Source organism: Scomber japonicus, chromosome 17 (genome assembly GCF_027409825.1).
Source record: "Scomber japonicus isolate fScoJap1 chromosome 17, fScoJap1.pri, whole genome shotgun sequence".
NCBI lineage: Eukaryota > Metazoa > Chordata > Actinopteri > Scombriformes > Scombridae > Scomber > Scomber japonicus.
Window position 1 is genome coordinate 25,992,293 of NC_070594.1, and position 27,080 is coordinate 26,019,372.

General features: G+C 40.8%; 1 protein-coding gene across 1 annotated transcript; it reads left to right on the forward strand.

Moving 5' to 3' along the window:
• Window positions 1–277: 277 nt before the first annotated feature.
• On the forward strand, window positions 278–26,542 carry dse (dermatan sulfate epimerase). Its single transcript, XM_053336453.1, has 6 exons — window positions 278–458; window positions 3,295–3,761; window positions 11,786–12,039; window positions 20,908–21,147; window positions 23,373–23,580; window positions 24,517–26,542. The coding sequence occupies exons 2-6, from the start codon at window positions 3,340–3,342 to the stop codon at window positions 26,261–26,263; spliced, it is 2,871 nt and encodes a 956-aa protein (XP_053192428.1). The 5' UTR covers window positions 278–458; window positions 3,295–3,339; the 3' UTR covers window positions 26,264–26,542.
• Window positions 26,543–27,080: the final 538 nt, after the last annotated feature.

Sequence of the window (27,080 nt, forward strand, 5' to 3'; positions counted from 1 at the left end):
ACTGGTGCTTGGGAGAGGAGAGGAGAGAGTGGTGGGTCTTATTATCAGACCAGTAGAAGTTTAAAAAAAAAAAAGAGACACTTTGAGTAGGACACTGTACAAACTCCCAGAATTGTGCACAGTTTTCATTGAGTACCTGTTGATCCGCAGAGAGAGAGAGAAAGAAAGAGAGAGAGAGGAGGAAGAGGAGGAGGAGGAGGAGGGGGCTCCTTTAAGCCTCTCTGCTTGCTGCCCCTCCTCATTCGCCAGCATGACGCTCCTCCGCTCTCACACATTCCTCCCCTCTGCTCTCTGACTTTCTATCGCCTCTTAAAAAAAAAAAAAGCCCCTCAAAAACAAGCCTAAAGATTTTCCCTTCCAGCCTGATCGATCAGCTCTCTGGACCCTCCGCAGTGACTGGGGGAGAAATGCGTCTAGTGGCAGCGGGACCTCTGCTGTGTGAGAGCCGCTTCTGACAGGTAACGTTAACGGCTTCTTTTTCTCTGCTCGGCTCTGAACAAGGAGACTTTTGTGTGCGCAGATTTTTGGGATCATCATGATACCATCGATACGTTTATGGTCGTGTAAATGAATTTCAAACTTTTCAACTTTTCTACAAAAACAAAAAAAAACAAAAAACACAGCTACAAGATGAGACTTTTTAAAATGGACTTTGGAGGATTTTTAGTGAAGTTTGAAAAGCAGATTATTGTCATGGAGTGAGACATCAGTGTGTGCAGAGAGAGGGCTGCACTTCATGAGGATCTAACCAGAACCATTTGTGATGATTGACAGTCAAACATCTGCTGTTCAACCTTTTTATAACTGGATGTAATACTGAGTGACAGATCAATCAGTCATATCTATGTATTTAAACTCACTTCACTGCATTAGTAAATGACATGGAAACATCTGGTTAGGCCCAAGCTGAGTACAGATGTTCGTTAAAGTTTGCATTGCTTGTCTTATTAGTTTTATTATGACAACACAAATCCATTCAAGTCTCTTCTTCTATTGCTGTTATGAATTCACTGATGTGTTATAGAAGAATATCACAGTACAGTTAGAAGTACCTACAGTACTGTTATAATGCTGCTGATGTACTAACACTTCAAAGTTGGTTGTGTAATGTCTTTAACTGACATAAACATAATAAAGTTTGGTCACATTTAAAGTAGGATCACAGTTGTGTGTACTGACGTCATGTCTGTAGCCTATTAACACTGGAGGAGTTAACATTCTGCAGTGAACTATATAAACAAGCTACAGTCACACTAACATCACCACAGTCAAGATCTGAATGGACTTTAATTCAACTGTAAAATAGATCAATGTAGAACTTTGAGTAATAGAAACATGTGTTGGGTCATTGAGTTTGATCTAGGGCTGCAGTTAATGATTATTATAGCTGTTGATTCATTGATTAGTAGTTGGTCCATACGATGTAGAAACATGTTAATCACACTTTCCCAAAACCCAAGATTACACCCTCGCATGTCCTATTTTGTCCTGACCAACAGTCGACAACCCAAATGTACTCCGTTTACTGTCGCAGAGACAAAAGAAAGCAGAAAAAAATCACATTTAAGAAGCTGGAGTCAAACAATTTGGACATGTCCTTCTTAAAATGACTCCAAATGGTTAATCAATGATGAAAACAGATGGTGATTAGTTGTCGGCAGCTAATCAATGAATTGACTGATTGTTGCAGTTCTAAAATATTTGAAAACTGCTCAACACTTCAATTAACCAGCTATGTCTAAATCAGTTATAGTCAAAAGATGGAAATCACTAAATATGGGAGCAAAGACTAAAACTAAGAATGTGATGCTTGACACTGTTTGTTCTCAGTACTAACACATTACAGCTGGTACTCCCAATGTTTTAAGACATGACATCCAGCAATATGAAGGGTTTTTTGTGGAGACCTGCTTTAAAACACCATCTTTAACACAATGTTCAGCTATTTGCATTATGTATGGATCTATCAATTGTCTAATGAAGAGTTTTTAGTCCATCAAACATGATGAGATATACTAATGACATCATCAACCAACTGTTGTCCAACCAACAGTATTCTGTTCAAACTGATGTAAAAGTGACAAAAACAGAAAGACTTCACATCTGAAAGCTAAAACCAGCCTTAATATGTCATTTAAAGATGTCTGATCATTATATAATGTACAGAAACTAGAACTGAACAGTTGACTGGATCAGTAAAATATCTCATGTTCAATAAACAGGCAAAATTGGTGGAATTTGGATTCATGACCTCAGTATTTCTACACTGTTGCTGCAGCCCTCAGTGTGATGCCAAGGTAAATGAAAATGTATAAAGTCTTTGAATACTTTCAGCTTAGTGTACAGTCACTACAGACTAGCACTGAGCCAGTCTTAACTTAGACTTTAGTAAGTTAGCTTCAGATGATCTAATTCAGGCTTACGTCTATAAAAATAGTCCCCAGCTACTGACACAGTTACAACTGCTCTGTGATGGATTAGTCAGACCATGTCCGGAAAGGCCTCGTCTTGGCTAAGAGTCGACTAAACATTCACCACAAAGGAATGTGACACCTCATGAGGTCAAACGTCAAAACTAACTTTAAGAGAAGAAATCTTTTTATTTAATTGCTGTTGTTTATTCAACACAACACAACATGCGTGTACATCCCCTGCACAGCTTCAGAACGGACTCCGGTCTAGACGTCGTTTAAATCACTACCAAATGGTTTTCCAGCGGGCCGCTGCCAAAAGAGCTCCACTAAGGTCATGGAATTTACTCCCATGTTCAGAGCCGAGTGTTTCTGTAGAGCGCAGCACTTTGGTTCAGGGGTTGATTCGGCAGAATGGGGTAATGCTGCCTCAGTAATGGGCCATTTATGACCTCCAGGTCCTGCTCGTCTGGCCATCTGGGTGTGCGTGGCTAGACTTGTCTGACAATACCACCTCCGAAATAAATCCCTGTGGACTGAATGTTAGTAAGTCAGAGTGCAGAGGTGGAACACACCCTCTAGATTTGGCTGTTAAAGTGGAGATAAAGGAAGTGAAGGTTTACCACAGTGTTCTTGGTAGCTGTAAAGACTTTAGAAGAAGTTCTACCATTAAAAACACGCTGGCTCGTACTGTATCGGACAGTCTTGTGATTAGTTCTTTACTGCGCGGCTCAATAATGGTCTACCTCAGTATGGAAAGGCCGAGTCATCAGGACTACAGCTGTATCTAATTATTCAAGGAATGCAGGGCTTTTGTAAGAAAAGGCTGTGCAGAATATGGGCTGGCTTTCTCAAAATCCTTTTTCTCCCCTCTTCCCCTCAGCTGAGCTCCTTCGGCAATGCCACGGTCCCCCTCTCTGATGAGACCATGAGAACCCACACCCGCGGGGCCCCCACAGTCTTCTTCATAAGTCTGCTGTGGCCCCTGCTGCTCGCCCCGGCTGCCGCGGAGGTGGACCCCGGTGGAGGAATCCCCTTCATGGGAGGCAACTACAATGGTCATCCCATGCTGTACTTCGGAAGGGGGGACGTTGAGGAGCTCCAGTTCGCCGCCGCAGGGAGTCATCAGGAGATGGCGAGGCGGATCCGGCTGGCCGGGGAGACTATGCTGGAGCACCCGGAGGAGTACCTGCCCCCCTGGAGCCCCGCTGAGTTCAGCGCCCGTTGGAACGAGGTGTACGGAAACAACCTGGGTGTGCTGTCCATGTTCTGCCTGCTGTACCCACACAGAGCCGGGGCGCTGGACCTGGCCAAGGACTACATGGAGAGGATGGCGGCTCAGCCTAGTTGGTACATTTTCTGTCTTTTATTATTTCATCTTTTTGATTTAAGAGAGCGAGAAAAGAGAAGTTCCAACCTTTAGGATCGCCTTCATTTTTGGTCTGTTTTTCTTTTCAAAGAGAGAAATAGAGAGCTGTCAGAGTGTTCAGATGCTACCTGATCTGTTTCCACCCTCATGTGTGCATCAACTGGGTATTAACGTTAAACCCTAACCCCCCCCCCTTCCCCATCAGAGGCCCTCTTCACAATCTCTCCCTTTTTTCTCTGCGGACACGAGCTTCAGTAAAGATACATTGTGGTCTGATAGCTCTGTGGTCCAGGAAATATGTTTAGCAGCTGTTTTCTGAACATGCCCCAACCCCCCAACCCCCCAACCCCCAACCCCCGTCCAACCTCCCGAAAGGAAATGAAAAGTTCAGATGTGAGCTGAATGACCCGCTGCAGTGTGATGGAGGGGTTTGAACTGAGGCTGAAGCTCAGTCAGGGTCCAGGTGACTCACAGACAGAGACTGCACACTACTCTGACTGTTAAATCACACCTCTGAATCTCTTTTTGGATTGATTGGCTAAAATTATTTTAGCAAGGATGGCATTCTATTTGATCAAATGTGTAGAGCTGCAAAACGTGATTAGTTTCAGTATTAAATAAAAATCATTTAATCTATAAAATTATTAATATTTTTTAAATCCAGGTCATAGTATTCACAGGAAAGCATCTAGAGCTCATATTTTAGGAGCTGTAAACGTCTTCATGTGGATGACGAACCATTTAAATGATTAATCAGCTTTCAAAATTGGTGTTATTTAATGTTCTATCCATAAAGTGATCACTCTGTACTCATTTCAGTCTTAACATTTCGATACTGTACATCATACGTACTGCTTCCTTTTTAAAATGCACGTACGTGTGACTTCACTGATTTGTGGTATTCATGAGTTTTTATTTAGAATTTTCTCTTCTGCTAAAAAATGTAGAAGTGGTCCACATCCGTTGTGAACAGATGAGCTCCGCCTTTCTTCACCGTCCTAATCTCAATTCATTTGGAGTTTAAATATGACCAACAACATGTCATATATAAGTATAACAAACTTAATGCAAAGCTTATTTGCTGTTTGATCCATCATGATAGCTGTCACTATATTTAAAAGCTTTGTAGATTTTTATGGTCATATTTTGGTGCAGCTGCCTGTGTGTGTCTGCAGCTCTGTGTGTGCAGCACCTGTAGACTGTAATATTCTCCTCTAACGTCTCTGTGATGGTCACATGATCACCTCTCATCACAGCACTTTGCTTCAGAAAGACTTTTTTTTTCATCTAACGTCACTGTAAATAGTTCTGTCTTTATTTCTGTCACATGGCACAGCTGCTCCGTTTGTTCTGTTTTCCTTTCTATAAATCATCTCACAACTCCTTATTGGTTTTGACCTTGTGGAAAGTTCTAGTCCTCTGCTGTAGTTAAGGAACTATAGGTGGATAGTATTATTATGCTGTAATATCAAATGACTCCAGCTTTGCTTTGTCATATCTGGATTCAACTATATTTAGTAATATACAGATAGAAGCGCAGGTGTTTGTTGCCTGCAGGACATTTCTGAAGGAATATGCAACATAAATAATGAAATGTAGGTACAAAGTGATCTTGGTATGTTTGGGGGCCCCTGAGGGTCTAAGGGTGTGAGCTTAGTTGCTTTGCTCAGTTGATAATGAAACTTTGGCAGTGTGTGTTGTCTGAGTGTGTGCTGCACTTTAAAAGAATGTGTTTTCATTATATAATAGTAACTTCAGTCTACACACAGCTGACTGTCACTCAGTGAGTCTAACGAGGTGTGATGCTTCATGTGGAAGTTAGTGTTTTGGACATAATGAAGCACGTGTCAGGTTAGCTGCTCAAACAGCTGGACACAGCTGCACAACTACTGACAGTAACACTGATGTTATGAGACTTCTGAACATGGGAGGAACTAGAGAAAAGTAGATCATGAAAATGATTATGTGTGTGCTTCAGTGTCAAATCAACAGCTGTGTTGATACTGATTAGAGCCCGACTGCTACTGGATTTTTGGAGCCGATACCGATATTGGGGAGTAACTTTTTTGTTTTTAATCGATATATTGGCCGATAACATTATATGTACAGAATATAGACAAACACATCTTTATGTAATGATCCCTCAAATGTGACGACAGTATGATCATTTACCTTGCACACACAAAAAAGAAGCCCTCTCTGCTCAAGGGCTCCTGGGCACTAGAGGAATTTGCTGGTATGGTAGATCCAGCCTTGGGCTTCACAGTGGTAGTTACAGTATACAGAACATGACGACTGCTGGATTGTTCATATGTAAAGAAGTTAATTTAGAGGCATCATCTGCTCTTAGCTGCATATTTGCTTTTTACATCTGAGAAAAACTCTCCATCTTCTTTAACTGTCCGAACATCATGACGAGGAAACATGTCACAGCCTCTCATCATGTCCACCTGTAGTGTTTGATGATATATTCTTGCCTACTGAACCTAGCTGCTGCTGTCTTTATTCTATTTTTTCCATATTTCGTCAGCGTCATGAGAAACAAAAAGTATGCTGTGAATGTGACTCACTGTGAGGAGAACAGCTCATGTCACAACTCTTGAACTCTTGAGCTGAATGTCAGATGTGCAAAGTTTCCACTACTGAACTATGCGAGCAGCACAGTGGCGAGTTGTTCATATGGAATCGTTCATGAACATGTTAAACATCAGCAGCAGCTTTTACTGCTCACGAACCTCTTTGGGCTGCAGGCTTTTCAATAGTAAATTTTGTTTTTCTGCTATTAAAAAATAGCTTTAAAGTCTAAATTCTGCCCCAATAACATTCATGCAACCTCTACTAAAGATGCTGTTTGTATTGGAAAGCAGTAAATGCTGAACTCCCAAAGATCTGAATCACATGTACAGATATATGCAAAAAAAGTCCCAAAATATACTATACTTTCTATTGTGAGAGTTACAATCAGCCAGTCTGCCGAATCCAACCATTCAGTCCATGTCTGAACAATCAGCTGGCCTGTCAGAACTGTATGCCGGCTTCAGCCATCAACAGAGCGTCCTTATTTGCCTAACAATTTGATTAAGCTCAATGAACATTCTGGCAAGGGGCAAATGGGTGAAAAGTGGATTACAGCCATTCAAGCGTGTCTCGGCTCTCTGCTGCTTTTATACTTGGAAGACTGAAGGGATGGAAGTCAGAAATGATGCTTGCATCCAGCGTCGGGTTCCATGGTAACCCCCTGTTGTTCATTCATATACACTCACAGAGTTAGTGCTTAACAGTTAGTTGTGGTGACCCTGTGAAATGACCTGTCTTTTAAATTGTACTTTGATTTTTAAAATACCATATTTACCCAATTATAAAAAATCTTAAATGTACAAGACAACATATTAAACTAGTCCTGTCAGGATAACTACTTTTATTGGACGATATATTGTCTCAGAAATAATCGCGATAAACGATATTATTGTCATTTGAAGATCATTATATACCACTGATATGATGCTGTTTTTAACTTCTGTTGGTGCTGCAGATTGTTTTTGTGGGTAGGTGTTTTATGGGTTGAGGTGATACTGAACTTCCTGTTTACAATTTCACTTGAATGCACTGATCAGCACAAGCTGCTGTCATCAAGAAGTTACCAAAAAGCTAATTCTTAAACATCTTTTCAAAAATCTGCCTTGCAAATCTTGTATGAAAAGAGAAGTATTCACATGTTGGTTAGTTTTTGAGGACACACGAGTTCTGCTGAGAAACACTGAATGGAAACAGCTGTCATGTGTTTACATGGAAACTGCACAAGTTATACCTTTGACATTTGATCTGTTGAAATGAATTGCATCAATCATGATCTGAATATGAATCTGAACTGTGCCTATACTTAACTAACATGTATGCATACATACATAACATACCTACATACACACATGTACATGTATAAAAGTGCTAAACCTAACCTAGCCCTAAACCTCCATGCACCAACATTCTGCCATCAGTGAGGCAGTGTTAGAAAAGCACAGAAACTGCTGAGAAGTGATGAGCACCTGACTGCTACACATATGCAGCAGGAGCATCTCATAAAGCTCCAGACTCCTACATCTATCCTGAACTGAACCTCCAGGTACCCAGTGAACTCTGAGCAGTTGGACAATCCCCCCTCTCTCTGTCTCTCTCTCTCTCTCTTTCTCTTTCTCTTTTTCTTTCTCTTTCTCTCTCTCTCTCTCTGTCTCTCTCTCTCTCTCTCTCTCTCTCTCTCTCTCTCTCTCTCTCTCTCTCTCTCTCTCTCTCTCTCTCTCTCTCTCTCTCTCTCTTTCCCCCTTCCAGGTACATCCCTCCTCCTCCTCCCCCTCCTCCTCCTCCGTCATGTGTAGAGAGGGGAGGAGAAGTCTAGCAGCTTAATCTTTTTTCATTTAGCTCTGTGGCTCCTGTGTTCCCCTTCAGCCATTGAACAGGAGAGAAGGGGATTTTCCAGCTGCTCTTTCTGAAGGTTTTAGACGGTGTGGTATTTAGCTGCGTTTTGTGGGGACATTTTTCACAATATCGGTGCGTGTGTGTGCCACAGTGCAGAAAGGAAAAAGCCACCAAGCATGTGTTCTCACGTCTGAAGAACACACTGAGAGTTTTCTCCTCGCCCGCACTCGTATTATGGTCACTGAAACTCTCGTGGCTCCAGGAATCAGTCAGCTGTGGTATTCATGACCTTCAATTATGTCTCCAACAACTCCAACAACCATGTTCCGATGGAGAGCTTCTACTTTGTGGCAAACTGGTGCCTGCTGTCTTTTTTTCCCCTGTCTCTCGGCACAGTCTGAGCAAATACACACAAGTGAGATTACGTGAGCTTTTTTGGCATAAATCAGAACACAGACTAGCAATGACTTGGCAGACATTTTATTGTAGTTTTTCCTTTTTTTTTTGGCCATATGGGCAAATTTCTACATAAAGCAGCTTTTTAATGCCTGGTGTTTCCAATAATCCACAGCTGACACTTAACATGTGGCAACTAACCTTGCGCTGATATCTGTCATCAGCTCCCTTATCTTCTATAGAGAGCTTAAGTGTTTTATTCTCTCTCCTTTATTTTAATCTACACTCCTCATCACTTCATCTGTGTTTTTATTTGATTGTATTTCTCAATCTCTGTAAAGCATTTGGTACTAATATAACAATGAAATTAACTCGATGTTTGGTTCCAAAAGTTACAAAATCTCAATGAAATTTGACATTTGTCCCTACAACACATTGCACAACAGTAAGTAAAAGTGAAGTTTATTTATATTGCACCGTTCAGCAGTCAAAAACTGGTTCACATTCAAATTAGTAAAATCAATTACAATCATATAAAATTCTACATCAATGAAAATAAAGACACCAGATAAAATATAGAAAGGGAACAGGCAGGAGCCTAGCAGCAGCATTTTGGTCGGTTTGTAAGTGGTGTGAAGAACGAGATGAGATAAAGGCGTGTATCAACGTCTCCATTTCATTCCTAGATACAGCTGTCCTAAGTTTGGCTATGTTTGCTAGATGAAAGAAACATGATTGGTCCAGTGTCCTCATATGAGTATCAAAACTCATGGATTGGTCAAATATCACACCATGTTTATGCAAACATGACCAATAGGATATGGATAAGGGACCAAGGTTGCTGGGTGGAGATTATCAGGACCAAAAATCAAGACTTGAGTCTTATCTGCATTTAAGTGCAGATAATTATTTACCTTCCAGTTTCTTATTGCATGTAAACAGTTGTTTTGGTAGAGATTCATCAGGTTGAAAAAAGTAACTGGACGTTGTTAATGTTGTTATGTTGTTACTACTAATATTCTGTCCTATTGGCAGCATGTAAAACCAAATGGAACCCAACAGTATGTCATGTTGTTGTCTAGTATGCTGTTATGATAAAACACAACTCATTTGTGGTTTTTGTTCTTTGGATACAAAAAAGTAGCGCTTAACAGAACCATACAGACTTGACCAAACTAGACAAAAATAAACAGAGACTTGAATATTAACAGAACTAATGAGTCTCAAGGCGCAGCTGGAAGGAGGGGAATGATGACCTCAGAATTGCCTCTGTACTTTTTGCAGTTATGTGGTTCTGTTGGCCTCAACACATTGTGACCTCCAACAGGCACTGGGATGGTTTGCAAGTGGTTGGGAGGGAGTTGTTGCCTCAAGTGGAGGAGTTTAAATATCTCGTGGTCTTATTTACAGGTAAAGGTAAGCTGGAGCGTGAGGTTGACAGGCGGATAGGTGCAACATCAGCAGTGATGTGGGTGTTGTACCGGACCCATTCTGGTGAAGAAAGAGCTGAGCCTGAAGGTGAAGCTCTCTACTTACAAGTCAATCTATGTACCAACCCTCAGCTATGGTCATGAGCTTTGGGTAGTGACAGAAAGAATGAGATCATGGATACAAGTGGCTAAAATGAGTTTACTCTGGAGAGCCTTAAAGATAGGGTCAGGAATTCAGACATCCAGGGGAGGCTAGGAGTAGAACTTCTGCTCAAAAGGAGCCAGCTGAGGTGGTTTGGTCACCTGGTCAGGATGCCTCCTGGACGCCTCCCTTTAGAGGTATTCCGGGTACGTCCAACTGGGAGGAGACCCAGAACAAGCTGGAGGGATTATATATCCCTCCTGGCCTGAGAACACCTTGGGATCCTCCAGGAGGATTTGATGAGAGTTGCTCTGGGGAAGGGTGTCTGGGCTTCATGGCTCAGCCTAAAGCCACCGCGACCCGACCCCAGATAAGCAACAGAAAATGGATGGATGGATGAGTGGATAAGTGGATTGGGAATAGGTGACTAGACTCAAGTGTAGGCTGGGAAAGACATTGGAAAGTAAGAAAGATCAAAGGTACTCATATAACTTAAATGAGGGAAACCAAATGATCCAAAACCCTAGGGGAACGCAAGGGTAACACAGTGAAACCAAAAGAACAAACACAAGAGGTTCAAAATCATGAAGCCATGACACATTTATGCGTTTATAAGTCATAAATAATGCAACATCACAAATAAACAGTGAAAGGAGTTGGGCCATGAGAAACCCAACAGAGACACTTGGGATTTTATGTTTTATTCCAAATTTCAAAAGGGATAAGTAAATGTACTTCAGAGAAGAAACAGGAAATGAGAGGACTGTGTGCATTCAAGAGCAAGATTTATATGTTTGTGAACACTAATTATTTACATCATTTTTCCCCATTACATCTCCTGGGAGCTGCACTTTCATCCAGGATGGTTTAAGAAATCAAAGTATACCGTTTCAAGTGGTTACTGATGTTCAAGAGACATTTTCCACAAGCCCGAGATTATTGTGGTAATGTCAGCAGCCTTCATGATGAGCTGTGACAATGGACAGAGAGAAGACATTGGTGGATATGGTGGAAACAGTCATATATATAATGTATTGTACATGTTATGCAGTGGTAACATTTCCTGGGAGTTTTTTTGGAAAAGGTCTCAAAATCTAACAGTGAGCGCTGCAGTAGACACTCACTCACATCGGAACATGGATGGTAAGCGTCAGCCGGTCGATGATGTCAAGCCTCTGAAGAGTAGAACCTTTGTGTGTATCGGTGAGGTCTGTTCAGTTTCGTCACCACATCTGAACCTGCTTTCTCTTTCATTAAAGTAAACAGAATGATTACGGAGCACCTTTCCCTGTTTTATAACGACACTCAGCCCTGCTAATATGTACAGACTTCAATGTTGTTAGATGCTAGAAGCTATTAAACAGGAGAGAATTTGCACACGCTACACTTTAAAGTCTTTATATGTGTCTTTATTGGGGTGCAGTGGTGCAGCTGTAGTTGTGGTTTTAAAAAAAATGCTACTTAGCTTCTTTATTTTTGCCTTCAAATTGAATCCATGAGTCACAGCTGTGCTGATGAAAAAGCCTCCACGGTCAAGACAAACCATTTTCCACCAAGTGAACATTTGACACCTGCCTACTGTTGTTTTCCACATGTGTCAGCCTCATGTTATTGTCTGTGTCTGTAGGTTGGTGAAAGACGCCCCTTGGGATGAGGTGCCCTTGGCGCACTCTTTGGTCGGGTTCGCCACCGCTTACGACTTCCTGTACGAGTACTTGAACAAGGGCCAGCAGGAGCGTTTCCTCCAAGTGATCGGCAACGCCTCCCGTCTCATGTACGAGAAGTCCTACGTCCGAGGCTGGGGGTTCCAGTACCTACACAACCACCAGCCCACCAACTGCGTGGCTCTGCTCACAGGAAGCCTGGTTTACATGACCCAAGGTGAGTGAGGAGTGATTCATGTGTTTATAATCTACACATCTGCCAGCTTTGTTGTCTCTGATATAACATGTGAGGGTTTTTTTTTTTTTTTGACATAGCCCCTCCACTTAGGCACAGAACGGCTTCCAGCTTTGTGTAGAAGCATTTTCCCCCTCAAACAGTGTAAGGGCTAGAGTTAAAACCTGGCTTGACATCCATTAAGAAGCTTCAACTCCACTGAAGGAATTTCATTATTCTTGGTTTTCCTGTAGAGGTTTAGTCTCACATGGTCTGAAGGTTTCAGAGTACAGTAGTGGGGGGGTAATACTCTTATTTTTCTTAGATATTTAAGATTTCTAAATAGTACAGTAAACTCTTGCTTCCAGGAAGGGCTGTAGACCTTTTTTGTCTTGGACTAATGGGTGTTTTGACCCTCTTGAGTCTAGTCTAGTACAGTGTTTGGTCTCAACCAAGTCTAGTGGGGTCTTTGTATTTGGTTTTCCTGCTCATGGGGGTCACTTCTTCTCTACTAGCAGTCAACTGTTTGTATCATGTGCAAGTGCAAATAATTCTTACTTTCCACAGTGTGTAACAGTGTTTTATGGACAACTGTGTGGACAAATATTGGAATTTCATAGTTAGCTTGAAACATTGTGTCAGAATATTTTGTTTCATACCATACAACACATTTTGTGTCACAACTGTAACCATGACTTATGAAAATTATGCATAGTGATGAACGTGTAGGCACATTTACCTGCTTCTGTCACTCTTCACAAAACAAGACAAGTAAGACAACGATAGGAAGGCTATTTGAACATGAGCACATGGTCTTGATTCTGTCTCAGACATTAACTTGTCTGGCACTCGACTTAAAGCTACCCTGTGGGGTTGTTTTTTGTGTGTAAACAAACAAAGTGGATGTTTACATTTATTAATATTTTCCACAATGCATTGTGTGTATCCTGAAACTCTAATAAATATGTTGAACGCATTTACTGCCTCATAAAACATTTGTTGAGCCAGTTTTCTAGAAGAATTTGCTTTGTTTACATTCATTGTTTGCTAGCTAGCAGTCTCGTACAATGACACATTTCTTGGCAAGTCAGCATAACCATCTGTTAGCTTAGCAGAGTCGCATGAAACTAATAATAAATAATCCAAGCTGGGACCTGCTTTTAAAAACATAATAATGCTACTAGTGGTCACAAATTCCATGGGGCACCTTTAAGTAGTCTTACTGCTCGTCCAATCATTTAAGAGGATTTTCTCTTCTGAAAATTCAGTAACATAAAATGCTATTAACTCTACATTATTAGCTATTGGTCCTCAGTAAGAATAACGCATCTGACACTTTGTTTTTTTTTATCCAGCTCAATGTTTCTTATGTATTTTTATGATAAGTCGAAGTTCACATCATTTGAATGACATTTTGCCTCCTAATGCCCAGCTGTCATTCATTATTAGCACGGTGAGACTTGGAGGACTCAATTTGCTTATGAGAGAAGCTTTTGATTGGAATTTCAGTGCAGCCAGCCTGAAAGTTATCTGCCATAGCTACACTTAATCCTTTTCTAATTGTGTCTCCAGGTGATCTCCACTTATTTGCTCTTTTTTGCCTCCGTATTTTTTGCTAAACACTTTGCGTCGCAACAGAGGAAGGCCATCGGAAGGTGAAACTCCTGCAGTACAGCTTGCTTTGCTTACAGGGATTTCATTTCTGGTACAAAAGATCCAGCCCTGATGGGAATGAAATGACAGCTGGCTTACAGAGAACCGCAGTGGTCACAGTGGTTTTATTTGAGGCTTTTTTGTAGAGGGCAACAACAGACACAAAGCTCTGAGAACACTCAGAGAGAGTTACAGCACAATCTCTTTTCTTTTCTTTTGCTTCATTTCATCTTGCGCTGAGCCAGAGCAAAGAATGAGTGAGTTTGCTCCGGCTTGGCTCTCGTGTGTTACCTGGGGGAAAGGATTTCAGCTCGGGCACTTTGTTTATTACAGCTTTTCTTTCTTAGCACTGAGCTTTACAGCAGACAGCATGCAGTGATGATAGCTCCATACTTAGCAACTGTGAGAAAACAGCTTCTTAAGAGATTGCTAACACATGACGTATTTGCAGCGATAAAAGAAACAACATTTAGCAGCTTTACTCAAGCATCACATCTGACTCTAAGCAGACGTTCTATTATTGTATATGTATTGTTCATTTCTTCTCCAAAGCAATGACATTACGTCCAAATATTATTCTATCACGATGACTGTGAATAAATGGAAATTTTCCAATAAGCACTGCCAGAAAAGAAGGACACACTCTGCTTTCTTCGTCAATAGTTATCTGACACTGGCTATAAGCCCATTGCTGACATTTTGGACTAAGCTATTATTTTTTCATTATTTCAAGCTCTAAAATAACATGCTGCTAACACCTTATAAGGCACAGTTTGCCACTCACTGAAATGAAGTCTGGTCCTTAGAAAGCATTTGTATTAAAAGACAGCAGCTTAAAGCCTGCATACATTCCAGACGCAGGTGTTTACTTGTTACTCCCTGGAGGCTGAATGTGTAATTGGACAGAAGGGTGCCCTATTTACCTCCAGTTCATCTGTAGTGAACCTAAACTCCACTGTCTGCGCCGCCGGCCACCCACTATGTAACATAACGCATGAGATACTGTGAATAAACAGTTGATACAGGTGCATGAAAGAGCTTGGAATGCTGGCAGGAGGTTGAAAAAGTCAAGTAAAGATAATGTAATGCTAAGCTCCCTTACTATATTTCACATTTCTAACTAAATAAATCTAAGGATGTATTTAAATATATATCAAAATCCTGATAGCAAATGTCTATTACAGTATATTACAGTATATTACATAACAGCAGGGATCTAGCAGTAAACCAACCCTACCTTACATCTCTGCTTTACCTATACTACAGTCTTGAGGCCTTGTGAATGATAGATGGACCAATCCGTCTCTATCTTAAAAACAAAACTCCATTCTCACACCGTCTACATGCTCCTTAATATAGATGAATGTTTTGCAATTTAACAAAAATAAGCTGACTGACAGGGAATTAATTTGCTCAACAGTTTGACAGATAGATGAATCAGTCAGATGAGTGATGAATCTGCATTTTGTGTTTCATGATAACTGAAACTGTCAATTTTGGTGCTCAGTTTACAGTTACTGAGGTCAATAACCTTTACACAGCTTAGTGGTAATGCTCTGTACATGCTTTTATAGCAGGTTTCAACCTGGTTTGACTTTTGTTAGTGGCTTTAGTTTACATTTGGATAACAGATTGTGCCTTTGATATATTTAAAACAACAGTAAGTCATGTAAAAACAGGTAGGCCTATAAGCTCCTGAAATTTTTCATGTTTCTCCGTTAACTGACGGCTGGGCTGCTTCTATGCATTTCTCTTTCCTCTTTAAACTTTTACTTTAAATATTGTATTGGTTCATTACTCTCTCCTTGTTTGTTGTACATCCTGCAATTCACGTTTGATTCCATCTCCTCTCGCAGAATAACTTGAATTGTTTTAATTACAGTAATTGTGAACAAACACACAGTGGAAATGAGTCAACAATCAATCTATCCAAGCTAACGAGCTAACGTTATGTTAACATTACTGTAAAGTAGGCTAAAGTAGAAATAGTACATAAACTGGTTGATTAAAACAACACTAATGTCAATTTTGAGTCAGCATGAAGCAGAACTATAACTTGGATGATGTTAATAACAGTAATTGTTGACAAACACTGTGGGAATGAGTCAGGAGTTAAGCTATCCAAACTATCGAGCTAACGTTACGTTAACATTACTGTAAAGTAGGTAAAAGTAGAAACAGTAGATAAAAACACTAATGTCAATTTTAAAAAACCTAAGCTCCACTTTTTGTTGAGTTTTTGCTAACTGCTAACTTTGTGGTGCTTTGTCTGACATTATTGTTTAATGGAGCCCATGTCAGTTACTGTCATATCCATCGGCTCCAGTCAGCTTGCTAGCTTCAGCGCAAAGGATTTATTTGTTTTAAACACCCACGTAGCACGGGTTGTTAGCAGTAACAGCTGTTTCCATGTCTCATATGAGGATGCAATATTCAAACGGAAAACAAAACGAGCGCTACTAGAAGCTGCAACATTAATTGCGGTGAGAAGCCAGTCTGAGCTAACAGCTGTGAACTGATGGAAAGTCTGCGTAAATGCTCAGGTTGAACAGCATAAACAGTATTACAAAATTTGAAAGGTGGGCAAACGACATTTACAAGCATTTAGCCTCCACTACAGCCCTGCTCACAGTGATGACAAGCTTCCAGGAATTGAGTGCACCTGGCCAAGAAATAGTTCAGCACATAACCTCCCATAAAACCACAAAGTGCCGTTTTTGCCATTCTGAGTGTGCACAGATTAAACAAATGTATTAACTTGTAATTTGATTGTGGTATTGAGCTTCTTATCCAGCTCTCAGCAAAAGAAAATGAAAAAAAAGAGATTGTTAGAGAATGGCTGAGCAGGAGTTATACCCTAGCAGCTGATTTGAAAGGTTTGTTATATTCTTTTAAAATGTTATTAGGAATATACATAAACTATTACTGAGTAAATAGACAATTTCTAAAACAACATTCCTTGTAATTATCTCATAATAGAGTTATTGTCCATTACTGTAATGTTCGATATTGTTCTGAAACCTCATTATGAAAGCTTACAGTATGGTGAGAGAAAGGGTTGAAATATATATGTTATTATATCACGGCTTACAACCAATCAGACTACAAGATTTCAATTACATGTTTTTTAAAGTTTCATAAGTGATATTTTTAATGATAAACACTATGTTGCCAGCTACCTGTAAGCAAGCAGGGACTATGCAGCATGGTGCAAAAGCTTTCAGACAAAAATGAGTAGGCCTAATGTTATCGCAAACTTGTTATTTAATCAAACTTTTTAATTAGATTGAATCAATAATTTCCATATTGTAATATTTGGTAACAGTTTTATAAAAGAATTATCTCACTTGTGGCATTTTGGTGGTATATTGGGATTATATGACAGCGAAGAGGGTTGTCAGATTAACGCCAGATTTAGCTGTGATATAATAATGATAGGTTGTGAACTGTACATTTTTAACCATTTTCTGTATTTTTATGGACCAAACAACTAATTGATTAATCGAGAAAATAATTGACAGATTAATCAGACTTTAGATAGATATTGTTTATAAAGTGACATTCCTGAGTCATCCTCCCTACTTTTTAACATTTATCATTATCACGTAGTAGTGTAGCTACAGTGGCTGTGAGGACAAACAGTAATAAAACATTGACATTGTGAACAGATTCATGTGATTCTGGATTTAAGAGAATAATTGCAAATGTGTGAGTGGGACAGTCCTGACCCTATGAATGCACCACTCCCACAATTGAGCTGTCAGCCTGTGGGAAGCATGTATTCTAATACTGACTCGGCACACCCCTAATATAAAATTAATTTAAAAATAATTACTAGCTCCACGCTCAATTATACACAAGATCCTTGCAAATTGCCCTCAGCCAAAAGTGTAGGACGCTGTGATGTGAAGGCAGACTAAAGGAGCAGAGGGTGAGTCAAAGAGCGTCATTAGAAATCACAAATCCCTTGACCTTTCACATTCCTGTGGATTGCTGTGTAACGGTGCTCTAAGAGTTAACTGGCAGACTCGATTCTTAGCACTTTAAGTGTGGCGGCATAATGTGTGCTGATGGAGGCATCTGGGTGTCCAGACCCAGCAACCTGGCTAACAGCATGGGAGACAGTCAGGCCTAAGCCCTCAGCTTGACAGCAGCATTATCCCCTCTATAGTCATTAGGTAAACTAGCCACATTATTAGATTGTGGAAAAACAGAAGAAATTAGAAGTGAAACCAGTGTTACTGTACTCTTTGTGTCTGTGTATGTGTTAGTGTGTTATGTGTTTCCTTTATTGTAGGTAATTGTGATGACTCCTGCTTTTTTGTTGACATTTTGGTGTTTCATTCATAGCTGTGGCTTGTGATGTGTCAGTACATGATACATGGTCCTTTGTCTCTGTACAGAATGACTGTTTCATTACTGACGCAACTACACAGTTTCACATCTAGTTTGGAAATATAAGTACATCAATGTCTGTGTCATAGAGGATTCTTTCTGGGAAAGACATGGAGGACCAAAATACTGAGAAACAGTGTTGTGCAAATGTGGTCTGTGGTTATCCGTTAGTTTAATTTGTGTTTAATCAGCAGCAGGATTTCCATGAGGTCACTGTGATCCTGATTACAACATATATATACTTTGGCCGCAGTTCAACTCTCCCAGAGATAAACTCATAAAAATATTAAATTAGATTAGCATGTAAAGTATATTTATACATTGGGAGGCAATAAAGATGGGAAATGAGGAGATGATATGAAATAATAAGACAAATAAAAGACTCACAGCTCAAGCAGTTCAGAGTGGAGCAGGTGCAGATGGTGTTGATATGGATGTTAATACTGAGGCAACTGCAGCCAAATGCACATTTAAATGTCTTAACAAATACATTAAAAGTATAGTGATTTTACAATTCATTAATCAAGTTCAAACTCAATTTTGATGAAACCCAAACTTCCTGTGTTTGTGTGATAAATAATCAAATATTATAGTTATGTATAATATATTATAGTCATACAGTTCTGGTACTGTATGAAGTTATATAAGACTTTATCTAATGTTTCCTTTCAACAATAGCTGCCTTGAGGCTCTGTTTACACCAGCTTTTCAGAGACTGAGAATTTCCTCCACAAAGTGCACAATATTGATAGATCCAGTGGAATACATTCTCTCTGCTTTACTATTACTTGCAAACATCTGGCCCAGAGTGTTAAGTTGCCTTGATATGAAAGTGCTTTAATAGACAGTGGAAACAGCCTATGGTGATCACGTCTGTCAGGGCCAAGTTGATCACTATAAGCAGATGATAATTATAACTCAAATCATCCATTACTAGTATGTATCACTGAGTGGACCACACAAGGTATCCTGAGGTACAACAAGTGTTGCTGTTGCAGATTGTCAAAGCCTTCTTCATATTTTTCAATGAGGGAAAGTGACTATCTTTTTCCTCTCATGATTTCAATATACCCCTCAGGTAAGCAGCCAATAGTAGAGAGGTTACTATGAGGCAATAATGGTGGCTTTTTCTACATAGCTTGTTGTGTAGTTTGTTGCTGAAGCGTTCCTACAATATAGCTTAACACGATTAGCTTGTAGCTGCATTAGCAACAGTTTCATAGTGACTTCGTTAATGTTGGCCAAAATGCTCAGGACGTAAAGCCTGCGCTGCTCTGAAGTGTTTTTCTCTGGACTGTGTCAGCACTGGTGAAGTACTGTTTGTGTAAATGTGGTCTTTGTGCGGGCCAAGAGTTCCTGTTTGATGGTAAATACTTGCTCTGTGTAGGCCACCGGTCCCCAAACCAAACACGGTTGACGGCTCCAATGGGCGGAACCGGCTGGCTGGGTGGGTGCCGGCCAGTCACCACCGACGGCCCCGGGATTCCTCCATGAACTGTGGCTTTATGTTTATGTGGTCGCTTGTTCTCATAGTAAACTCTGTGTGTGTTACAGAGACACAGTATACATGTTGTAGTGCCATAGTGCTGTCATACTCTCCACACCTACCGCTAAATGATGTGTGTTGAAGAAGCAGTGTGAAAGGTTTTTTCAGGTAATGGACTGTTATAATGTTGTTTTTTATTAATTCCATTGAGAATAAACATTAGTGACATAACACACACACACACACATTTATCTAAACACTATCAATTCCCCTCTCTCTGTAGTTGAGCCTGTCATGATGCTGATCTCCAGGTTTTTTAAATTACACAGATTGAAATGATGTATGGTTCCCCTATGTGCCAAAAATGTAGGGGAACATTTTTTTTGGCCTGGTATACCTTTTTGCTCATGAATCTTGAACCATCAGTCATCGAAACAAATTCCTTTCGCCCTGGATTCCTTAGACCTTCTTCCTGTTGCTATATTGCTGGCTACACCCTTTTACATGTTACCACATTTTCCCCCGGTTAGATATTTTCCTGAATTTGGTATTTAGTTTATTTGGTGTTTCTGTTCTGTGCAAAAAGCATATGCATTTGCTTAATATTCCATACAAATCTGTTATAATTGGCTGCCATACTCTTAAGGACATGGCCTCTTGAATGCATAGTGTAGTTGAATGTGTAGTTGCAACCATACGTGATGTTGTGCAAGTATGTATAGCCATGATATACTTATGGTTAGGTAATTGGCTTGTAAATATTGATCAGGTCATACTGTTGTCAATGTCTTGCAATCAACATCCATGCTTTGATGGTGTGGGTGGCTGTGTCCTGTAATTCCATTAAGTCTTCCTTTATGGTTTGAGAATATTCATCTACTTTTCATAGTGAATAAACCATTTAAAAACCTCTTTGCTTTAGCTGAAAAATGCAGCTGTTGTTCTTAGCTCAAGGCGCTTCAGGAAATCCTACTCTTGTTTCTACTTAACTTTCCAGGTGCTTGTTTTTTCCATTAATTTTACTATGATATGTCAACTTGCAAAAACAATGAAACCAGAGTAACTTAATTCAAAAGAAATAAGAATTCAAAGTAAACCTGCTGTGAACTGAGATGGAGGAAATTTCAACTCTCTACAAGATGGTTTTCATATCTGACTGAATTTAACTAGCAATTGCTGCATGGGTTAGAAATCTAGAACACTTGTATGTTTTGAACGATAATGCAAGGTATAAATGATTTGCAATGTATACATCAAACTACTTTAAGTGCAATAAATACATTGAACAATAGAAAAAAGAAGGAATCTCAGTCTATCTTGAACTTCCTGTGTTCCAGGTTATCTTCAGGAGGCCTACCTGTGGACCAAGCAGGTGCTGTCCATCATGGAGAAGTCCATGATCCTTCTTCAGGATGTGACGGATGGCTCCCTGTATGAAGGAGTGGCCTATGGGACTTACACCACCCGCTCTCTGTTCCAGTACATGTTCCTGGTGCAGCGCCACTTCTCCATCAGCCACTTCGACCACCCCTGGCTCCTGAAACACTTCGCCTTCCTGTACAGGACCATACTTCCTGGTAACTCTCACATCTTCCAACAAACTTGTTTACTTTTTGAAACGCTGTAAATTGTGATACACTTTTCACGGCAATAGATATATTTAGACAGCCAAATTCAGAGCAAGTCAACAATCTGTGAGGAAGTGTTTACTTAGCTATGAATGGCTGACACATCCAGCCAATTCCTCTAACATGCTCTATGCCAAAGGTTGGTCATATTAGATTAGCTGCAAAGTACCCCCAGGCTGCTACATTGGAGAGTCTCCTCTGAGCTGATATGGGGTATGCATGCGTGTAGTTATTACCTTCCTGGATGCCTTTCAAAGCTGAGCCGAGACCTGCAGGAATCTGTGGTGCCCTGGAAGTTTCGTCTGAAGGTCAGGGGGAGGGCAGCAGCGGAGGAGGGGCCCCTAGGTCAGACTCGGACATTTCACAACCCCTTGCTAACAGTTTCTGTATTGTGGTCGCGCCGGCGCTGCTGCACTCAGAAAGCACCTCTAATTACACCAGCCAGGAGAGCCTTGGATCCGGAGAAACAATAGCAGCTTTCTCTCCCCCCCACCACCAGACAGGAAGACAAGGCCAGATTATCCTAAACTGTCCCCTCAGCAGTGTGCATGACTGCTGTCCCCTCACTGCCTGTGTGTGTTCTTGGTTGTGTGTTTACATACACCAGACAGAGAGCAAATGGTAGTAGTAGTAGTGTAGTTAAAACCAGAAAAGGTTAGATAAAACGGTTCAAATAACTTAAATGTCTTGAAATGTACTGTTGAATTACTGTATATTGAAATAATAGTTCTAGCTAAAGCATTTAAAATAATGTAAGTTGAAGCACTGAAAGAAGTGAAAGTGGCAATTGAAATGAAACTCCTGAAAAAGGCTGAAGAGTCAAGTGTAAGCATGAAGAGGTGGTACAATATCAGTCAAACTGTCTGTTCACATATCTGCTAAATTGTAAGCGCTGAAAGCAGTTGAAGTGCCAGCTGTAAGATATAATAGTTTAACTGACATATTTCAAGCTAGTAATAGTTTATATAGTCCTGAAAGGAGTGGAAGTGTTGGGTCAGATGGAGGATCTGTATTGAAACTCACATTCGATGAATAGTCAGTTAAAGCAGGGGTTCCCAAAGTGAAGTCTGGGGAATCTTAAGGGTCCTTGAGAAAATTATAGGGGGTTCCCCCAGCAAAACGGGGAATCATTTATTTTCGCTATACTTCCTTCTATAAGTAACACAATGAGAGAATTTATGATTATTTTGGTCATGGGTTCATGCACAAAATATCTAAAAGCAAAAATCGTATCAGATGGGGGACTTTATGACAAAATCTCTTCAAAATAGGGGTCCATGGTCTAATTTGTGCCAATTTAGGGGTCTGTAATAGTCTAAAACGAACGTGAAATGTCAAGTGCAAGTGTTGAAATGGAGTTGAAATGTCAGTTACATGGATAATATGCAGTATATTGTAACCAATTTGTTTGAGTAGTCAGTTGAAATGTAAGCACCAAACAGAGCAGAAATGTCAGTTTTAAATGTCAGAAATTCTTTTCAGTTCAAGTGTAAGTAGTAGAAGTACACAGTCAGTAAGTAGTACATGTTATTGTTCAAATTAGCTTGTTATGTCAGTGTAAGCACCTCAAGCAATTAAAGGCCAGATGATTTTAAACGCTGAACAAGTTGAAATGTCAGTTGAACTGTAAAGCCCTGAATGAAATTGAAGTGTCAGTTAAAATGGAATGGAGTTGAAGTGTCAGTTCAAGTGAAAACAGCTGAAACATCAGTTAAAATGTGTCATTAAAAGCAATGAAAATGTCAGTTGATGTGTAAATACTGATGAATATCTATTTGAAGTGTTAGTTGGAAATGTATGAGTGTTTTTCATACACAAATGACTAAGCTGGCTTCTAAGAGCCCGCTCACCACTAGAGTGCAAGGTTCCCAACATAATTACAGACAACAAAGTGTGACCAATTTGCGCTTGTTTTGAGCTGGGTTACAGCAGAGGTTCATGGTGGGAGGGCATTTTTGTTACATATTCATGACCACAGGCAAAATATTTGGTCCTGAGCTCCTTGTGGTAGTGTGGAGTTAACAGAGAATTCAATCCTATTTTTTTGCGTTTATTATTGGTCAAATCATGGTTGCCCATTATTTATGTTATGATATCCACTATGTCTGCATGACGCCTCTGTAGACGACCACCACTGAGGTTGTGCTCTCTGTGTGTTTTAACTGTTTCACCAGGATTCCAGCGGACTGTAGCCATTGCAGATTCCAACTACAACTGGTTTTACGGGCCGGAGAGTCAGCTGGTCTTCTTGGACCGCTATGTGTTGCGTAATGGCAGTGGAAACTGGCTGGCAGAGCTGATTCATCAGAACAGGGTGACAGACGGGCCAGGGCAGGCTGGCAAAGGCCAGCGATGGTGTACTCTCCACACGGAGTTCATCTGGTGAGCTGCAGACTTTGATTGCATAATAGGAAATATCCAACTGCAATTTTTCTATTTAGAGCTATTATTAAAAGGGAAATCCATCTGAAAACCACTCTTATCTATTGATGATGTTACTAAAGACCCTCTCACACAGGCACTACAACCCTAAAGTTATCCAGACATTACCCAGAGGAGCTGTACTTGTGAACGCAAATGTCCAAATCAGTCAGACCAGACATTAAACAGACTTTACCCTGCCAGCTCCCTAATAGAAAGTCATTGTAAGGTCCGACTGAGCAATGAATTCTCCAGAGAACCCCCAGAGAATGAGTGGGCTACTTGCTTGCATGAGTGCAACAAAATTCAGCACTAAGGCAGATGGTAGGAGCAATTTATCAAACAACTATTAAACAAGCAGAACGTAAACTATAATAAAACATCTTTGACTTCCATAAGTCAACTTCTCATCCACAGTCACTATTACACATGCTGCTGGCACCAGATAAATGCAGTAACCCAGCTTAGCTGCATTGTTTTAACTGAGCTTGAACACCCCACTGTAATTTAGAGTTAATAGGAGAGAGGAGAGTTTGAAAAATATAAACAGTAGTTATTATTTTTGAAATTTAGCTTAATTAACCTCATAAAAATGGAAAAGTACCACAAATCCTGACTCAAAATTAGTGTCAATAAACTTTCTGTTAATCAGAAAATGAATTAATTGAATTGATTGGATTAATTTTTTTCAGCAGTATTTGAATTCCAATTCTATCTACTAACACAAAGGAATAGTTAGAAATATGCTTATTTCTATTATTGCCAGAAGTTGATACCACTGTCATCTGTAAATACTGTATGAAGTTAGAGCCAGCAGATGAGCTTAACTAGCTTAGCCTAGCCTAGCTTGTAAAGACTGGAAGCAACTGATTAATATCCTCTCATGGTGTTCTGCAGGTATGATCCAGGCCTGTCTCCCAAGCCTCCATCAGATTTTGGAACATCTCAACTCCACCACTTTGAGGACTGGGGTGTGGTGACCTACGGCAGCGCTTTACCTGCAAACACCAACCACTCCTTTCTCTCCTTCAAGTCAGGGAAACTGGGGGGACGTGCCATTTTTGACATTGTTCACAAGAACAAGTACAAAGAGTGGATCAAGGGGTGGAGGAACTTTAACGCTGGCCACGAGCACCCTGATCAGAACACTTTCACCTTTACGCCCAATGGTGTTCCATTCATCACTGAGGCACTATACGGACCCAAGTACACTTTGCTGAACAATGCAGTGTTGTTCAGCTCGGTCCTCTCAGGGAGTTGCTTCAAGCCGTGGGCTGGACAGGTGACGGAGGCCTGCGACTCCAAGTGGTTGACTTACAAAGTGGGGCTTGCAGCTGATGCCCAGGGCAGAGTCGAAGCTGCCATGGAGAGACAGGGAATGGTTTTCATCCGCGGGGAGGGACATTCCGCTTATCATCCAGAGCTGAAGATCCGAAACTTTCAAAGGAACCTGCTCCTCCTTCACCCACAGCTTCTGCTCCTGGTGGACCACATCCACCTGGATGCTGACAGCCCAACCAGGGCCATGAGTGCCTTCTTTCACAACACAGATCTGCCATTCCAGGACACAAAAGTAGATGGTGTTCATGGAGCATTTGTATCACACGGTCAGGACAAGTATAAGATGTTCTGGATGGATGACACAGGCTACAGTAGCAGAGGGATGTTAGGTTACTGGAATTACCCTCGAGGGTACCCGTATAACGGCTCCAACTATGTGAACGTCACAATGCCATTGAGGTACCCTCACACCCGGGTGGCCTACATTTTCTTTGGACCAGGGGTGGATGTGCAGAGCTTCAGCCTGCGTGGTGATGACCAGCGGGTGGATATTTACCTGGCTACCAAGGACCACACCTACACCATCTACCTTCTGACCGGAGAGGTCACCAGCAAGCCTCTTTTTGCCATGGTGCTGTTGGACCACAAGAAGATCGTATTCGAGAAGGCGGCGGCTGTGATGGAGAGCTCACCAGAGGAAGTAGAGGAATACGTCAACGTGATGGAGGACAACCTCCAGCATGTCAAACCCGTCTTCCAGCAGATGGAGAGACACATCCTGGGAAGGGTTCTCAACACTGCCAGCTTCCGTAAGACTGCAGAGCGCCTCCTCCAGTTCTCCGACAAAAAGAATACGGAGGAGGTCATCGAGAAGATGTTCGCCATGTCCAAGAAACAGGGCAAGGGTAAGGCGGGGAAGAAAGTGAACCTCGGGGAGAAGCTTTCTGAGAGTCTACCTGACATTTTTGCACAGATTGAGGTGAGTGAAAAAAAGGAGAGACAGAGGACTTCAAAGCGTGTTTATGAGGACAGCCCAGAGGAAGGAGACGCAGAGTCTCGGGCCTTTATGGATTATCCAGACGGCCGCAAAAACAGAAAGGGGGGCTTTGTAAAGGGCCGCAAATTTAAGGAGGTTCACATGGTGGCCACTGCAGGGAGCGAGGGTCTGTCCAGCACAGCCTCTTATATAAGACTGTTCCTTCTCCTCAACACTGCCACCTTCTTTTTGTTGCTGGCTGTGTTACTGACTCGCTTTCAGAGGGGTCGAAGCTTGCACACGCAGAGATGTTTCTACACCATCCTCCTGATTGACTGCTTCATCTTACTGTACCTCTACTCCTCCTGCTCTCACACACAGTGTTAACATCATGGGCGTGTGAGGGGTCATCCAACTACAGATCGACTGACCTGTTGTTGATGGTGAACGAAATGCACCCCACACCTCAGTCTGAGCCAGATCTACTTCTGACAGAGTAATTAGGGTCACTGTTAAGAAACAAAAATAGACATTTTTGAGTATAAAGTTGTAATATTTTGAGAATAATGTCATAATTGTCCAAGAAAAGGTTGTATTATTATGGGTTTTTTAATAGTCATACGCAATCTATTAGATTTTACTGAAACGGTTACAAAATGCATCAGGTAACATAGAATAGAATAGGACATGATGCTATAGCTAGCAGGTGATAAACTTAAAGACTTTTTCTCATAAAATTTCACCTATTTTTCTTCAACTTCTTTCTTCAAACTTCAACTTTATTTGCATAGCATTAATACTTTTCCCCAAAATAGTGGCTTTATTCTCAAAATCTTTTTAAAAAGTACATTATGTAACATTGTCATTTTTTCCTTAAATTCCAGCTTTATTGGAATATTAGGAGTTTTCCTCAAAACCCTCAGCATTATCAAAGCAGTATGACTTTCCCAAAATATTATGACTTTATTTATTTGGGGTGGTGGGATCCTACAGTGGCCCTAATACTGCTAAGATCTACCTAAAGGGTGTTCACAAAAAAAGAACCTGATTCCAAATAGGAATTGCTGAGAAGAAACCAGACCACCTCTGATGTAATAAGCTTCTGTGGAGCTTTAGAACTGAGTCTGTGTGAAGTTGATCCTTTGTAGTGTTCAGAGGTCCTGCCTTGTATCAAAGATCTCAAGGTTAGCCACTATAATTCAGT